Source organism: Centropristis striata, chromosome 9, assembly GCF_030273125.1.
Source record: "Centropristis striata isolate RG_2023a ecotype Rhode Island chromosome 9, C.striata_1.0, whole genome shotgun sequence".
Classification (NCBI taxonomy): domain Eukaryota; kingdom Metazoa; phylum Chordata; class Actinopteri; order Perciformes; family Serranidae; genus Centropristis; species Centropristis striata.
The window spans coordinates 19,651,183-19,669,328 of record NC_081525.1 but is presented as its reverse complement, the minus strand read 5'-3'; the positions used below and the strand labels follow the sequence as shown (position 1 = coordinate 19,669,328).

At 39.5% G+C, this 18,146-nt stretch overlaps 1 protein-coding gene across 3 annotated transcripts in view; it reads left to right on the top strand.

The window, feature by feature from the left end:
• The window catches only part of LOC131977364 (capping protein, Arp2/3 and myosin-I linker protein 3-like), a 44,291-nt gene extending 26,382 nt beyond the window's left edge, over positions 1-17,909 (top strand). For 2 of the 3 annotated variants that reach the window (XM_059340623.1, XM_059340624.1), the window contains 10 exons: positions 1,997-2,063; positions 2,376-2,563; positions 4,010-4,089; positions 8,768-8,944; positions 10,860-11,055; positions 11,145-11,862; positions 12,657-12,763; positions 12,896-13,022; positions 16,724-16,795; positions 17,286-17,909. In XM_059340623.1, coding sequence (XP_059196606.1) covers positions 1,997-2,063; positions 2,376-2,563; positions 4,010-4,089; positions 8,768-8,944; positions 10,860-11,055; positions 11,145-11,862; positions 12,657-12,763; positions 12,896-13,022; positions 16,724-16,795; positions 17,286-17,326 — 1,773 coding nt within the window. In that variant the 3' untranslated portion in view covers positions 17,327-17,909. Of the gene's footprint in view, positions 1-1,996; positions 2,064-2,375; positions 2,564-4,009; positions 4,090-8,767; positions 8,945-10,859; positions 11,056-11,144; positions 11,863-12,656; positions 12,764-12,895; positions 13,023-16,723; positions 16,796-16,954; positions 17,063-17,285 lie in introns of all 3 variants that reach the window. The other variant, XM_059340625.1, reaches the window with a different exon arrangement.
• The last annotated feature ends 237 nt before the right edge of the window (positions 17,910-18,146 follow it).

Below are 18,146 nucleotides of genomic sequence, written 5' to 3'. Positions count from 1 at the left end.
TGTAAGTCTGACTGGCAGTAAACTGGCACAGATCAAATAATCTTTATACATGATACAAACTATTTGGCCTTGGTTAGTCCTTTATTTGTATTTCCAAACCTTCCCCTTTCTTGTTTTTTAAACACTGGTTTTACATATTCTTCCATTTCAAATGAGTTCTAATCAGATAACAGCCTTTACAGCTTCATTAACAACCTACAAAAGAGCTCGCATTCCTATATCTTCTGCCTGTTAAACTATTCTTTATCAGCAACAGCTCAATAATTACAAAGAACAAGGTAAAACTGCAGGAGTAAACCATTTCTCTGACAGTATCTCAAGAATCCGCCATTAGCCCAGGGCCCTTTTCATCGCAATCAGTCCAGTCATTACCCTTCACAGCCTTGATGTCTCTTAAAGCCTGCCAGGAATTTGATTATTGTTTGTAAAGCTGAAAGCTGGCTTGAAAGTGTATGTAGCACATAGACTGTATATAAATAATGGACGTAGTCACCGTGACGTCACCCATTGTTTTGTGGACCGCCCGTTTGAGGGATCGAGTTCAGCGTTACACTTGTTGCAATCATGTCGTGAATCTTGTCATCTTGTCATCTCTCATATTATTCATTATTATTATTCATATTAGCATTAACTGGAGCATTAACTGGGATGTTAGTTTTGGCTAGCAAAAAAACAAAACAAAATGTACGTTACTTATCTAACTAAAAAGAACAGCGACTCCTTGGAGGGTCTATTAGTACAAACAAACGCTGAACAAGACATTTTTAATGAACAAAATGTTCAAATGAACTGTCATTAAGTGAAAATACAGTGTGAAAGGGTCAAAGTTATGAGACCAAACTGGTATACGTCCTTTTTAAAAAAAAAACTTTATTGACACAATGCCGTGGATACGCATGGCTTTTTCTTCTCTCCTGATGACGCCTCGCCTTGTTAGTGACCTGTCAATCAAAGATAGCCACACCCCAAATCATATGATTCTTTATGTTCTATTTTCTTCTAAATGGGGGCATTAGTTATACTATTAAAATCAAAATGTCTTGAAGAAGATTTTTTAGTAGCAACTGAGACCATAGCGCTTGCAATAAATTAAGTGAGAAGTTTTCTCATTTTGTATTGAAATGAATGGACCCAAATGCTTCTGCAACCTTTGTCAGCATCCCCTGTTGGAATTTTTGGTAGAATGCAGTTTAAGGCACTTCCTGGTTTGCCTCCCTGTTCAGACCTGGAGGTTGCCGCTTGATGTAGCATGATGTGGGTTTTCCTGTGTAGATTAGATGATTGGGCAAGTTGGGTAACATGAGACAAACACAGAAAATGTATGAGCATTCTTGAGCGAAATGCTTTTGTTAGGATGCTAACATCACGGTACAATGCTAACATGTTGTGTAGCAGGAATAATGTTTACCATGTTTACAAAATGTTGACCTTATGATGGCTTTAGATGATAAGAGGATAACCAGAGTCAAAAGGATTATTCCGCTGCGCACAGTAAATATCTGTACAGAATTTCACAGCACTACATCCAACAGTTGCTCAGATATTGGACCAAAGTGTTGACTGACCGACACACTGACAGTGTCATCCCGAGAGTCCTGCCATTAGAGGCCAAAAACCTCAACGGACAATCTGCCTCAATCCTTCTGCCAAAAGTCTGTGCAGTGTTTCATACTGACTTTCATGAACAATTATTTCAGAAGTTCGATCCAGTTTCCTTCAGCTAAGTAGATTTTTTATAATCAAGCATTTCCTGCCAACATTTTGATCAAGCATTGTACTGTTATCCATCTCCCCCTTTGTGCCCCAGTGTGTTTGTTATTGTGTATTGATGCTTTTTACATGTTTACAGCGCTCCACTGACAAAAAGCCCTGATTGGCCTAAAGGAGGGCTTGTATCATTTGTGTGTCTTGGCATGTTTACTCGTTCCTGCTTGTGGGCTCTACACTAATACTTCCCCTCAGCATCTCTGTGTGTTTTTTTGCTTCTTCCTCCCAGGACACAATAGCCATTAAGAAGCGCAGCTCTAGAACAAGACGAATACGACCTGTCTCCACCAGGCTGAGTGAGTGCTGCTGTATATCCTCTTATCCTCCTCTCTCCCCTTGTTTCTGTCTCGCTCTGACCCCATCCTGTCTCTTTCAGAGCTCCATTAGTGTTCTTTCTGTTGACTCTTTTTTCCACTTTCCCGTTTCCTCCATCTGAGAAGTCTGTTAACAGATGTTATAATCTGGCCTAGGCCAAGTCTGAGTCACTCGGAATGGTCACCAATTGTTTTAAATCTGTCGACTTTGAAGCAGAAAGGATTGGCTCCCTTATAACTGCCTTCTGAGTTTCTTACCCTCACATCATCTATAACCCTTTCACCTGCTTTCAGGTCTGTGTGACGACTCCAGCTCCTCTCCACCCCCCTCCGTGCCATCGTACTCCTCTCCCTTATCACGTTCGGCATCCTGGGAGGGCCTGTCAGAGCTGCCTACACAGGGTCTGCCTCTCCATCATGTGACGCGGGTTCGGCCCAGGCCTCCACGGAGGCACAAAGGAGGGCACATCACTGCTGAGACAGTAAGGCGGGCTTGATCTCGGCACCTTTTGACACATAGTAACATGTAAAGTTATACAGTATTCTATCTGTATGTCTGTCTGTTAGAGGTGGGGGAAAAAATCGATACAGCATAGTATCAATTCATGGCCGCCAAGTATTGATATTTAGCGTTTCGACAACCCGCCAATATTTTTTTTTTTGGAGGCTGTAGCGGGCTCACTGTAAGGAATATACTGGAGATACTGGTATCATATGAAACTAGAAGATCTGAGGAATCTATAGGCAGGTTGTTGAAATAATGCCGCAAAGTTAGGCTTATTAATGTTTTTGATATCAGTTACGATCAGTTTGACTGAATACTTTGTTGGTCAGTCAATTCTTGATAGAATTAAATTTGTGGACACAAAATACAGTTAAACAGTTAAATCGCAATATATTGTGTTGCAATACTCACAATATCCCAAAATGCTTAAAATCGCATTAATGTCGTATCATGACTCAAGAATCGGGATAAAATCGTATCGTGGGGCCTCTGCTAATTCACACCTCCACTGTCTGTCTATCTTTGCATAATTCTTCCATTGCCTAATGTTCATGTCTACTGGCAGTGACTGCCTTTGTCAGAGTCAATCTCTTCAAAGTGGATGGCTGCAATTGCATTATGTCATCTCACTAGAGCCAATCCATTTCTTTTATTGCATACAGAACATTTACAAATGAAATTCAGTGCAAGTAAATCCAACTCTCTAAAAATTGTTTTTGTGTGTCCCTGACTTAGGCAACCCGCATGGACACATTTTAGACTTAAGACCAGTTCATTTATGATGGCTTGTTCAATTGGGGTAGTAGTAGTGCTCATGTTTTTTGGTGAACTGAACGTAGCAGCTTTCAACGAATTAACATCAACGGGAACGTTGTTAACTCTTGCAACAGTTAATGCCACTCACCTGCTATGTTTATGGCACTTACAGCGTCTGGCATGCTGGTGTTGTGTCAAAGTCTGTTCCCCGCACATCAATGAGGAAGATGTCTTTACCACACACCTGTTTCTGTACTGCTGAAGCCAGAATATTTCAAGGACTTTTGTGAACAAAAGAGTACAGATTCCCACAGAAAAAAACTCACATTTTAAATCAAATTGTGCCCTCAGGGTTTGAAAAAAGTCAGAAAGTCAGAACTTAATCCACATCAGAAACCAATTTAAAAAGATAAATCAAAAGCTGAAGCATTAAAAAAACTGACATGAAGTAGGTTTTTTGGGGGGCACTAAGTTCAAAATTCTGAATTGTTTTCTTTTCAGTGTGAACTAGTTAATTTTAATCCCGTTGAACTAGCTCATTGAGCTAGCGCTGGTAAAGTGTGAATTTGCACGACACTGATCAGCGTAAGGGTAAGTCTGTCTCTATGCAATGTTCTTAAAAGTGACATAACTAAGCGTGTGTGTGTGTGTGTGTGTGTGTGTGCAGCATTGCAGTGAAAATGGAGGAATAAGCCCTCTGGATGATGGACTCCCAGATTTCTATACTAAAAGAGTGCTCCCTGACAGGTACGAGTTTCTTTACTGTTGTTTCTTATTACAGAGCATTCCTTCTATTTAAAACTACAAATCACATTGACTTTAAGGACCTGTTTACACGACAACGCTCTCGGGTGAAAACGCCAAAATATATTATCAGATGTGCCTTGCGTTGAGACAGCGATGCCGTTTTGGGGGGTTTAAAAACGCAAAAAAATGAAACCACCCTCCACAGTGGAAATCTTAAAAACACTCCATTGTTGCTTTAAGTGTGAAGGGCAGAAAACTCAAAAGTGTGCTCTGATCAGCTCATGGTGGCTCTTGTCGCGTACGCGTTTACGTAATATCCATGTGCAGTCCAGACAACAAACATGTTGACTATTTCCATCAGTCAGAAATTCAAGTTGCCCTAGCAGCTCTGATAACTATCAAGGAGTCATTTCAGCAGTTAAACAGAATTACCACAGAGAAGGTGCATTAATTACCTAGGGCATTTTTTCTATTTCTATTTCTATTTCTATTATATTTTGCGCTACTAGGAAGAGAAGTAGGAGAGAAGAGAATTGTCTACACATGTGTGAGCTCTTGGTGTTGTGTGGCAGTGCTTCACAGTGGCGTGTATTCTACATCGAATTTCTGTTGTAAGGTAATGCAGCTGTGAGAAAAACTGCTTTTAGAGTTCTACTCAGTCAAGGACGTCCAAAAAAATTAAACTTGTGAAAAGCAACCTCTTACTACGAGAAGAAGTAGACATGTTAACTTACTGTTTGTCTTTTGGTTTTGAATATCCAATAAAAAAAAAAGCTTTTAAATAACACCCTACTTTGTTCATAGCGTATTGAAATGAATGGGCCCTCAATGAATGGGCCCTCAATGAAAGGAAATCCTTTTAAAAATGTTTTCAGAGGTCTGCTAAATTCAAATCCCAAATGCAGCCCAGGGAAGTAACAGAAAAAAAGAGGATTTTTCATCCATCGATATATAGTAGCACTGAAGGAAAACTGTCTCTGTAGCTAACCAAGAAAGGCATACTACAAAATACACTATCACAGTAAAAGCAAGAGGCTGTGAAAGGTGTAGCTTTGATAGAGATATAACTGTCATGACCAGACTCTTGAGGCATGAAAAAACAGAGAGACAAAGATATAACTTAATATAACTTAACTATAACAAAGACCAACAGAACTTTAAAGTTGTGTAAAGGAGTCTTTACTATCTTTCAATCATTAACTTCAGTTTCAATTTATGTGGTACATGTATGTAAAAGTACTAGGGATGGAATAATTAACCGATGATTGAATAATGGTCGTTAAGAATTTGGTCAATCATGTGGAATTTTTAATCGATCTGTGTATTTTTTCATTTTAATTTTATCTGACTGCGTATCAGTACTCACTGAACTGAAACACGGCCGAGCATTCAGTTCTGTGGCCATATGTCAATAAGCCAATGAGCTGAGAATTAAGTTGGATAAAGCTACAGTTTGTAAACTGAAAGTTGCAATAACAATTATAAAACACACAGAATTGTAATTGACATTGACATTATCCTTACAGTTAAATCTCACTTGAGTTGTCCTTTCAAAATGAAAGCGTCCGTTATCAAAACAGGCTTTTGCATAGTACTTTTTATAAATCTTTTATGTATTTATAAAACAATAGCATTCAATCGATTAATTGATCCTTAACATTATAAATGAAAAAAGTACCATATGAGCAAAAATTTCAGGTTTACAACCATTCTAAACTTTCCTGATTGCAACATTTTTTTCTACTCTCAGCTGACGTCAGCTCGTGACAGATTTCTATATGGTCAACAGCTCACGGCACCGTACTGCAGTGTTTATATTACACACACTGCTACATGTAGCTACATGCTAATGTCAGGGAAACCTGTAATCTTGGTTTCCAAGTTGTTCATTTCACATTCCTGCTGGAACATGTTAGATTGTGAAGTTTTTGGTTTACAAGCTGTTATTGTTTTCTCACAGTGGACAGTGCCACTGCCATACTCTGTGAACAGTCACTCCCCTGGCTGCAATGATGGACAGCACAGAGACACTACCCTGTTAGTATGCATTTCTTAGTAATTCTCCACAGCATGCATTGGTAAACTCAGCACACTTGATACTTAGGTATGTGTGTATTTTGAGGAACAGACTTTGTGTCTACTGTACATTTTAGTAAGATATTGATATGCTGACAACACACTGACCACTTCATTCAGCTATGACAGTCTGACCATATAAGCTGTGACCAGTCTGACCAGCCTGACACCTGCCACATATGTTTCATATGGTAACACGTTGACTATGTATGTTATGTTCAGCAACCTGCAATGTCCAAAATAGCTGGCACTGTGCCATGACAACCATATATAAATGTCCAGCCTTCATCTTCTGTAAGCATGGCAGACATGAGTCTGACGTCGGCTGGAATAAATGTGCATTAAACAAACACTTCTCCACTTCTCTTCCTCTATCAAACCACAAAATGCATCCTATCAAGCCCCTTTCAGACTGCCGTTTCAAGCCGAGATATTTACGCCTCTGTGACGTTTCTCCTTCAGTCTGAACGTTCCAGATGCAAAGCCGGAAGGACGGAAAATATGTGACGTACATTATTTGTGGTTAATAAGAAAGGAAGTGGACTGTATCATCAGAAACACGCCTCTCACTGGAGTACGACAGCAATAGAATCATGTTCAGCAAAATGCAGAAGAACTTGCTTGATACTGTAGAATCTCTACAACGAGAAACAGCATTATGTGCAATTCTTATGTTACTGCTAATATTGTTTTGAATGCACTCGGTGCTGCTGTCGCTTATTGTACACATACTGCTGCTGCTCTGTCACACACCACTACCGTCTCCTATGACTGTTAGCAACCCAGAGAAGTACTGAACCCAAAAGCACAATTTCAGTGTCCAAAACAAAATGTATGTAATTAGCAAAAAAGGCAGCAAACAAAGGAAGCAAAGTAAACTGAGAGAGAGAGGCCCAAAAAAACCTCCAGCAGAAGTAACAGGCAAGTCACAGGTTAGAGAAAAAAAACAGCAGGACATGAGCAGGGCATGTGGCATGACGATCTGACAGAGGGTGAATGAGAATGGGTAGTATTTGAATGGGAGACTGAATGGGAGGCTGGTGAGGATATTGAGGGCCAGGTGTGGAAATGGGCAGGGAAGCACAGGTGAGGGGAATGAGGTGATTGCAGGGCATACAAGCGGGGCAAAACCTGCATTGACAGGAGAGTTAGTGATAAGCAGATGAACAGGTGATAAACAAAAACAATCCCTAAGCAGGTGATCCCGTGACACCCACTTCGTTCCACAATGCCAGAATGCAATATGAATAAATGCCACTCTTATGCCATTGCCGTGTCTTATGGCAAAAAGACGGCATAGCTCATTACGGCTCTTGCTGCAACACAGTATGAAAAGGGCTACTTAGAGCAAAGATGTGGAAGACTCATAATTGGGAAACGCAGACCAATCAGAGCAGACCTTGAGCTTTTTTTCGCAATGGGGGCTTAAAAAGACAGTTGCTGTAACAGAGCGTTTCAGTACGAGGGTGAATATAGGTGCAGCAGCTATGGACAGTTTGAGAAAAATAATATTTTTTTTAACATTAAGCAAGTATGGACCTGAAAATGACCATATTAGTCCCCTTTGATGCATACCATCAATTTTAGCAGGCTGGATGAAGATTTGATGTAATTATGTTTTCATTTATCTTTTCACATGAAACAAAAAGTTATTAGGTGTGACATGAGCTCCATTTCTGCAATTTCCATATTAAAACTTAATTAAACAGCATTTGAATTAGCACGACACTTGTGATCGAATCCGCACAATCAAACAGCACTGCCTGCTTCTGACAGTTTCTTTATTCAGACTTTATTTTAATTGGCTTATTATTTCTTATATTTCAAGAAGGCTGTATTTCTCTGACCAGTGTGTTGTGTGTCTTTGAAGTACTCTCGTGGTGAGGTTCAGCTTGTTTGGTGCATCCCGCGGGCTGCTCGTACATTCAGAGGCAATTGAATTTGCCGTCCATCATCTTTTCCTCAATCACAACATAAATTTAGTCACTCTTTGATGATTAAAGGAGCTGGAGCTGGCTGTTTGGAGCATTTGGGGTTGGGTAACAAGACGCGATTGGTTAGTTGGAGACTGCATGTTGTTGATCAAAGGGCTCTGAGACTCAGGAAGGAGAGGTGGGTTTTTTGACACAGCTCAAAGGAGGATGTTAGTTGTTTGTCATTAGTAACTGGTGAATTTGATAGATTTTTGATCTGTTTGCTTTGAAAATAAACTTTTGGTCTGACAAAATTTAAAATAATGTGCTAAAACATGTAGAACCACCCGGGTGTCTGTTTGATGTATAGATGCAGCAGTTTGGTAAGCCTTTATTTTGGCGGGGGAAGCTGAACTCAAAAACAGCTGCCACAGCTTATGAGACAACATTGCTCCCTTCCACACTGCAGATCATCAGGTTAAGTCAGTGCTTTTAATATGATTGCATTTATAATCAAAAAAAGTGCACTTAAATCATTGTGTAGCAAGATATGTAGCCTAGCAACGCTCAAATTGCCGATGTACCAGAAGCAAAGCGGACAAAAGCCAGCGTGGACGGCTGTGATGAGTTCAATGACATCCTAACTGAGACGTATATGTGTCACATTCAGCCTCTCTCACCTCTTTCAGTCAGCTCTCCTCTCTGCACAAAGCTCACTCGCTGAGGAGGAAGAAGAGGAGAAACATGCTGGCCATCTTCGGTTTCCGTAAGAACCGCAACCAAACGTTGTCCAATCAGGGGCCGCCTGAGTCAGAAGCAGAGGTTTATGGAGATGGGTGTCACTTTGTTGCTACAGCACCCGCATGGTTCGTATATGCACAAACACAACACACACACACACACACACACACACTGCATTTATAAAGGTATGGCCTTGAAAACACAACACAATGCCCATATGATGCACTAGATAACAAAGGACTCATACATTCTCCCTCCACTTTTCTCATGTACAGCTTCACATTCAGCTCTTCTTGGCTCTTATGAGAAGCAGCACTGTACTTGATAAATACTCTGACAAATATCACTCCAAATCTCCCTCGATTCTTTGTTGATATGAGAAATGGCTGATAGCTGCCAAAGTGCAGGCAGGCTGATACAAGCGTGTGTACACAGATGTAGATGACAGCCGGTGGCTCCGATTCTGGATCCAACAGTCAGCCAAGTGATTAGAGATGAACACGATGCATGTCAAATACAGATTAGGAGAGTGTGATCGTACATTTCTGCCAGAAAAACAATACTTCCTTATTACATTGTTCTCAAACTTTGTTACATTTTAATCTTGATTCTGTGTTTTAAGTTGTGGAAATATAAGCAGCATATTTTTCATGCAGGCTAACATCTTTAGTGTCTTCCTACAAAGGACATTCCATTAAAAAACCATAGCAGGATCATAGATGTATTATAAGAACTGGATTCTGGAACCAAAGACGGCACCTATTCAGTCCACTGAGACTGGCTCAACACCAAAAAAATTAGCTTCCGGTTTTACTTTGTGCTATGCAGCTCACTTAATATGCACAGTTTGTGTGTTTATGTGCAAGTTCCTTCTCTGCCAATAGACCTGACTTAGTGATAGTAATAGTAGAAAGAGTCCTGTCAACAGTTTCTCAGAAGTCTCTTTTATATGGAAGAGGATTAGGGCCAGGTAGGAGAAGAAAAAAAATCATATTTAAATTCGAGAAAAAAGACAAATTACAATGTCGAGAATAAAGTTGAAATACAATGCTGAAAAAATATTTATACAATATAGTACAATATATGTCTAAAAAATCATATAAATTACATAAAAGCAGATTTTCCCCAAAACAATAGTTGTAGTAGCCTACTACCAAGAATAGCTCATTTATGTATAGGGGGATTTTAGTTCTACTACACCCTTAAATATTGTAGTTATTGCTCATTTTATGACATTGATAAAAATCAGGTTGTAGCTTGCAGTCTACCTAACTGTTCGATAGACGTGTCTTTCCTCCAAAGCAATGTTCCACTGATGACTTATTGTTATGAATCTGTGAATATCTTTCCAACTTTACAGAAAACAAAAAATGTACTTTAACATTATACTCGTTCAACTTTTTTCTCAAAATCGTATTTCAACTTTATTCTTGACATCTCAAATGTGTTCTCATCATTTGGACTTCATTCTCGTTATTTAAACTTTATTCTCGAATTATATAATGAAAAAAAATCCTCCTCTCACTATTTTTTTCAACCTACCTGGCCCCAATCCTTTTCCGTACTTTTATTATGGTGGTCTTTGGGGAAAATGCTTTTTCGGGCCACAGGTTACTGTTGCCGCAATACAGCAAGTGTCCACAGAGTGGCAGACATTTTTATGTTTGTTGTTACCATATAAACCTGTTTTAGTGAGCCAGCAAGCTAACTCTGTCTATATATGAGGTGGAGTAGTATGTATCATGGACATCAACAGTAACAACTTAATGCCACATCCACAAACTCCTCACATTGTTGTTGGTAGATGATAGACAACTTTGTTTAGCTAATTTTATGTAACAAGAGTTGCATTTAAACATGGTGGAATTAGCGAGCTAGCTAGCTAACTCCACCATGCTTTAAATTGACTGTCTCCAAATTTGCAGACACACTTCCCACTGATGTATTATCACCACAATAACTAATAACCACCATTTTGTTGTGTACCAGTATGCACAGTGCGCTCTAGTACTGTCTATTTCTCTGCTTCCAACCTTTTAGCACTGCCACAGAGAATGTATACACACTCCTTCAACCTCCGAGGTCCGCTACCAGAGCGGGATCTCCTGGCGAAGGGGCTGATGGGAAAATTAATGATCACCAGGGGAAAAATACTCTCGCTTTGAGTCCGCCACCAGTGCCGGGCATCCCTCAACCGGGTGTGGGGAGCAAACACCCCTTTTATTCCCCCAGAGAGGTACAGTGAGCGTAACTGTTACAGGTATTCATTTCATTGGAAGTTTGCCTTAGGTATAATGGGGGTTTTTTTGTCCCTTTTTTTGTAAGAAATCTGAAGTGGATGCTGTGTTTGAACATCCGGAAGAGAAAGACAAGTACTGGGTGGACGACAAACAAAGGACATCAGAGATGCTGCATGGAGACAAGCCGCGCGGTGAAGCGAGGTCAGGCGACCAGCGGTTTGATCGACTGCAGGAAAGAACTTTTGGAGAGCCGAAGACAACGGACAGACAGACAGACAAGTACTGGACAGAGAGCAGACACCCGGACAGACACATGGACAGACAGTGGACTGTTGACAGACACACTCAGCGGCAGATTGACAGAAAGATAGAAAGGCAGTGGATGGGCGGCAGACAGATAGACAGGTCGTGGTCGGAGAACAAGGCAGCAGACCTACAGTTGGACAATCAGTGGACTGAGAGCAGACATGGAAGCAGGAAGACAGAGAGACAAGTGCAGGCACTGCATTTGGCTCAGAGGCCACTGCCTCCGTACCCGTCGGACAGGACTCCTTCACCAAAACAGGAAACAGATCCTCTGAAAAGCGCAGAGGCGGCAGCTACAGACTGGCATCATCAGGACACGCAGGGAGACAGACAGGTGTCTCCTGACGCTGGTGGAGGGTTCACAGAGGGATGGAGGAGCAGCAGCTGTCGAGCTGCTCCCTCCGCTTCTAAACCTGATCCCCCGCCACAAAGCAGTAAACCCAACCTGTCCAAGCTGAGGCCAAGACATCGACTCGAGAGCGCGGATGCTCTGCCAGGTACCGCACAGTGGTGGACACCTCTCTGTTGATTGAGTCATAAACCTGGTCAAATATTAATGTCAAAGTGAAAGTCATTCAGTCACATTTTACTTGAGTTAAAGTACTGGAGAACTTGTATTGGAAGTATTGGAAAATACATTTTCTTTTTAATGTTGATGTTGTCACAGTGACTTGTTTGTAGAAGCTGAAGAATAAAAAGCTTCTCTGCTATAGAAACATAACTGAATCACCAAAAATGTCCGGGGCCTGATTAATACTGTGATCAAGACCCATCCCTACTATAATAATACTGATTATATATATATATATATATATATCCCCCGCGACCCAAGTGCAGATAAGCGGATAAGGATGATGAATGAATATATATATATACTTCTTAAAGGACTTACGATCAGGATGCTTCAGCAGTGGATTCCCACAGGATTTCATACTTATATTATTATTATTAGTGGTCAGACATTTATTTAAACTTTATTAGCTTCACTTTTATTATTTATTACATTTACAACTACAAAGATCTGTGCGATTCCAGTGTGCCTTCCTGCAGGAGCACCTTGCACCACAGCCACTTGCACCTTTACAGCCACACTTAACCAGTTCACTGCAGGCTTTTGAAGCGATTGGTAGAGTGCTCCACACAGGAAGCACCGACTATTTTGTTTATATAGTGGAGTAGAGTTTCCAAAAAATGTTATACTTAAGTAAATACAAAAACCCTAAAAGTGTAGAGTGTAAAGAAAACACAAACATCTACATGTGGGTGGCAGTGACTTCTTTTTAATTGGCAGGTACAGAGGAGGAAGGAGATGTAGAGAAGGATCCTGGAAAGGTGGAAAAGAAAGCGAGAGAAAAAAGAAGAGACTCGGAGGGTCAGCCTCCTCCGATTCCAGAAAAGGTGTGTAATTTAAAGCATGCAGGGTTCAGTAGTCACTGTATACCTATAAAGCAAAGTTGCCAGTTACAGTAATTGTCTCGTCTTCAATTTTCACGATTTGTTCACCGTGTCTGTTTCTGATCCGACAAACAGCCAAAGACGTCCTCGTATGTGACTTTTCCAAAAGAATCAGTCAGCGAGAGGAACTTACCTCCTCCTCCTGTGCCGCCTCCTGTTAACAAGCCTGTGCATGGATTACCAGACAGAGCTGCAAGTCAAGGTAAATCCACTCATACAAACAACTTGTGCTGTTAACACGTTTAAAAACAGCTCAGTTGTGTTCACATTCCCATTATGAGAAATACGTTTTTCAGATGGCTGCCGGGCATCATATCACAATTTTACCTTTATGTCGTTATTCAGCCCAACCTGCAGAAACGTTAAAGGAATAGCTTGACATTATAACGAGAGTTACATGAGAAGCTGATATGAAGCTATAGCAGTAGAAAGGGACATTTACAGTAGTTGTGTGTTGGACTAGGGATGGGAATAATTAATCTATGGTTGATTAATGGTTGTTAAGAATTTGGTCAATCACATGGAATTTTTAATCGATCTGTGTATTTTTAGTTTATCTCTGACTGCCTATCAGTACTCACTGAACTGAAACACGGCCGAGCGTTCAGTTTTGCGGCCGTACGTGAATAAGCCAATGAGCTGAGAATTAAGTTGGATAAAGCTACAGTTTGCAGACTATATCAAACCTTGCTAGCATGAATTACTAGATTTAATTGTATCCAAAACGTATTTAAACACAAAACACACTTAAATATGAAGATTATTGTGGAAACTAACCTCATGCCTCTTCGGGGTCTAAAACATAAAACACTGAACTCCTCGATGTTTTCTTTACAGTTTAATCTCAGTTGAGTTAGTTTTACGATCGACAGGAAGTCTCTTTTTTGTCCTCTAAAAATAAAAGCGTCCATTATCAAAACAGGCTTTTGAATAGTACTGTATATATATCTTTTATTTTTCCCCATGTATGCATGTTTTTATACAGACTGGAGTATGTGTAAAAACATAGCGATTAATCTATTAATTGATCGTTAACATTAACGATGCTCAAGTTGGCAGGTTTCTTTCCTTTGTTGGACTACTTCTTGGCCACGTGCAATGACCTCCTGGGGTTTTGTTGTCGCTGCAAAGTTGCCAGGCAACCAGCAGAGACTCCAGCAGCCAAGACATTGTCTGGTATATAACACCCCATAAAATTGCTGATTGTATTGTGTTATCTCGTTTGTGCAAATTAAACAAACAGTGTTAATTAGTGAGCTTTAGATGTGCTGGTGAGAAGATTCTGTTGCCAGGCTAGCTGTTTCCCTCTGTTTCTAGTCTTTATGCTAAGCTAATCTAATCGCCTGCTGGCTCGAGTCTCAAATGAACTGAACAGACATGAAAGTGATTATGATCTTCTCATCTTACACTCAACAAGAAGTGAATACACATATTTCAGTTGAAATAATCCTTTAAACAAATAAAAGTCAAGTGAAATCTATTTCTGAAGCACATTTAAAAAAAACTAATGTTGACCAAAGTACTGTGCAGACCAGAGCAGGTAACTCAAATTCCCGAATAAATGAAATATTGACATTAGTACAACACATTATGGCCTAAAGAAGTCTCCTCTTGCAAGCTATGAACAAATAAAATCTATCCCCCGAAGAGTCCAATTCTAAAACACAACTGAGGTTTTTTGTAACCATCCAACCAGCACAATAAAATAACAAATAGACAAAATCCCTTTTTTTCCAGACCATTAAACCAACTGACTATACTATTGGTTGTGGTAATGTATCTAAATGTAGCTGTACACACACAGATCTTTACTAAATCCTGCTTTATATGATTCTATTGTTTACTTAATGTCTACATATTTGTAATATTGACCTAGTTGTTTTTCCTCAACTAGGGTGATTACTTAGCATCACCAGCTTTATCCTCAAAACCACTTCTTGTAATTCCCCTCGTATATAAGCAAAACATACATTTATACCGTAGCAAGAAAAAGTATGTGAACCCTTTGAATTTTCCTATTTTTCTGCATTAATCTTTCATAAAATCTGATCTGATCTGTATCCCTAAGCATTGAGGTAAATCTACCAAAGAATAAGAAAAAAAGAAAATCTGCCAAATGGGGAATGACAGAGTCATTCACACCAGACTTCCTACGAATATGGCTGAGTTGAAGCAGTTCTGTGAGGAACATAAACTGTATATAAATAATGGACGTAGTCACTGTGACATCACCCATTGGTTTGTGTACGGCCTGTTTGAGGCATCGAGTTCAGCGTTACACTTGTCCCCATCTTGTGTCGCCATCTTGTTTTCGCAAACGGGGAGCGGACCTTATTTGGACTGTTGAGGAGCGAGAGGGATCTGATGACACTGACTACACCATTCTCTACACCGGCAACCTGACTGAGCGAAGTCACTGCAAGTTCATCTTAGCATTACCTGTAGCATTGACTGGGATGTTCATTTTGGCCAGCAAAATACAAAAACAAAACGTACATTACTTACCTGAAAAAATGAACAGCGACTGCGAGTGTCTGTTACTCCAAACCAAACGTCAAACAAGACATTTTTAATGAACAAAACGTTCAAAGAAATTGTTATTAAGTGAAAATACAGTGTGAAAGGGTCAAAGTTATGAGATCAAAGCGGTAAACGCCCTTTTTTTCATGATTCCACATTTCCATGGATACTATTGTTCTGCTTCTCTCCTGATGAGGGCTTGCCTTATTCGTGACCTGTCAATCAAAGGTAGCCACGCCCCAAATCATATGATTCTTCATCTTCTATTTTCTTCTAAATGGGGCCATTATTTACACTATTAACATCATATGTTCTTAAAGAAGATATTTTACTAGCAATCGAGATCATAGTGCCATGAAAAAAATTCTGAGGTAATAAATCAAGTTTTCTCATTTTGTATTGAAATGGATGGACGCAAACGAGAATGCAGCTTAAAGCACTTACTGGTTTGCCTCACTGCTCATAATCGGAGATTGGAGCTTGGTAAGGAAGAATGAATGTTGTGCATTGTTGTGATCAGCAGCTAACGCTTGAAATGCTTGGTTGAGGTTGGACTCACTTACTTACACTTACTTTTTCCACCAGCACTATGAATGTTTAATGGCTGTGTTCAATGAAGACATGAAATATTATAAAGTTTGTGTGGTATTAGGTTTAGCTCATTCTGTTTTTTTATACTTGGGACTGGATGCATATCAGATCACATTTTGTGAAAAATTTATGCAGAAAACTAGGTAATTTGAAAGGGTTCACATACTTTTTCTTGCCACTGAGTTGCAGCATTCTGACAAAATCATATTAATAAATGTTCATTATGACCTATTAGTGATGCTGGTAGGCTATTTTAGACTTGGTAGACTGTTTTATCTTCACTGTAAGGCTGAAAATAAGGTTTGTGGCTTCATTACAACATTTTTGCTCTCTTTTTTTTGCCAACAGTGGCTCTTTTGTTAGTAAAGGTTGCCGATCCCTGAGTTAGCTGAATCATATCATATTAAATATTTGTTTCAGTTTAAATGTACCTGTATATGACATACAGTCATGGAAAAAATTATTAGACCCTTGTTTTCTTCAATTTCTCGTTCATTTTAATGCCTACAATGAAAGGTACATTTGTTTGGACAAATGTAATGATAACAACAAAAATAACTCATAAGAGTTTAATTTAAGAGCTGATATCTAGCTATTTTCCATGGTATCCTTGATAATAACCAAAATCATTTTCAAGAAAACCTTGAAACCAGGCATTGTACCAGGCATTAAAATGAACAAGAAATTAAAGAAAAAGGGTGCTCTAATATTTTTTTCCATGACTGTATATATGTAGGCAGAGCATTTAATATATTACACATTACTTACTTTACCTTTATACCTGTTGTTCAGGTGAAGAAGGATTGAGACCTCAGGCACCAGTGAAACCACAGAGAAACCGAAAGGCGATGTCTTGTGATGCAGGTATAATTTTCTCCATCAGTGTATATACACTCTTATTAATCACCTAACAGGTTGCTACACAGTATATTTATGTTGGGAATCTATGTACATACGTTTATCTGTGTGTTAAGCGTCTGTATCTAACTGTTAATTTGTGTTTTTTGTCCTCACTGAACTCAGGCACTGACAGGGAAAGCCCTAATAACGTTGAGAAGCCCCCAAATCGCAAACCCCCCGTGAAAAAACCTAGACTTCCCCAAAACAGAAATAAGTCACTGGACTTGTCTGGTACATGTCTCTCTGTTTTTATTTGTGTGTGTGTGTGTATGTGTGTGTGTGTATGTGTGTGTGTGTGTGTGTGTGTGTGTGTGTGTGTATGTGTAGCAGATGTTACAGAGTGTGTGCTAAGACACCACAGTACATGTGTGTTCAAGTGTGTTATCTATTTTTTTTTGTGAAATAGAAAATAAAGTGATGTTGCATTTTTAATAATAGTCCTGTCTCATTTCAGACAGCCTGAACTCGGCCTCTGGTCACAGCGAGCTGTTGTGATGCCGGGAAATTCACCCGCTGCTGTCTGGTTAACACGTTGTCATGACAACTGTGGAAACAAAGAAAAAAAACCATAAGAGGAGAGAGAGCCAGAGAGAAAATGTCTGACAGACATCATAAAGCATCAGTCACTCGCTTCTGTTGAAACACTTTCCTTGACGTCACGTTTCCTCCCGACTGTGTTTCTGTCTTTGCTTTTCCTCTCACATGAAAACTCTTTTTGTGGCTACAGTATTTTAACAGTATTTGCTACTTTAGAATAACCCAAATGATCATTGTCTTTTTGTGTCAGTGGACGGTGGGCCGAGTGTGTTGGAGCATTGTGGCTTTGCTAGACAGAGAAAAAAAAAGAAAAAAAAACTTTATTGGAATGTGATTTCTTAAATCTGCAATGCATTTTTAACTGCTGATACAGCTGATTGCCTTGGTTGACACTTGAAAATGAGTTGCTTCTTATCAGAGGAAATTTGATGATTTATATCTAGTTTTGCTTTCAGGAACTGAAAGGTAATATATTTTCTAGAAAAAAAAATATTATGTATGAGCACCCTCACTGTATGAATAAAACACTAATGGAAAACAACTGTGACTCCTGGTGTGGCCTTAACCAGGGTGTGTGTTATTTCTTTATTTTTTAATGTTCATTTATCATGGTGTAGGCCCAAAGCAATTTGTATTCTTCAGTTGTAAAAATGTGCCACTTATATATGACATAAAAAAATGTTTTAACATTTTAGTCAACTAAAATGATTACGAAAGTCTACGGCCCGGCGCCTTAAACTCTAAATATTGCAAACTAGTTTTGAGTTGCAGTATTATG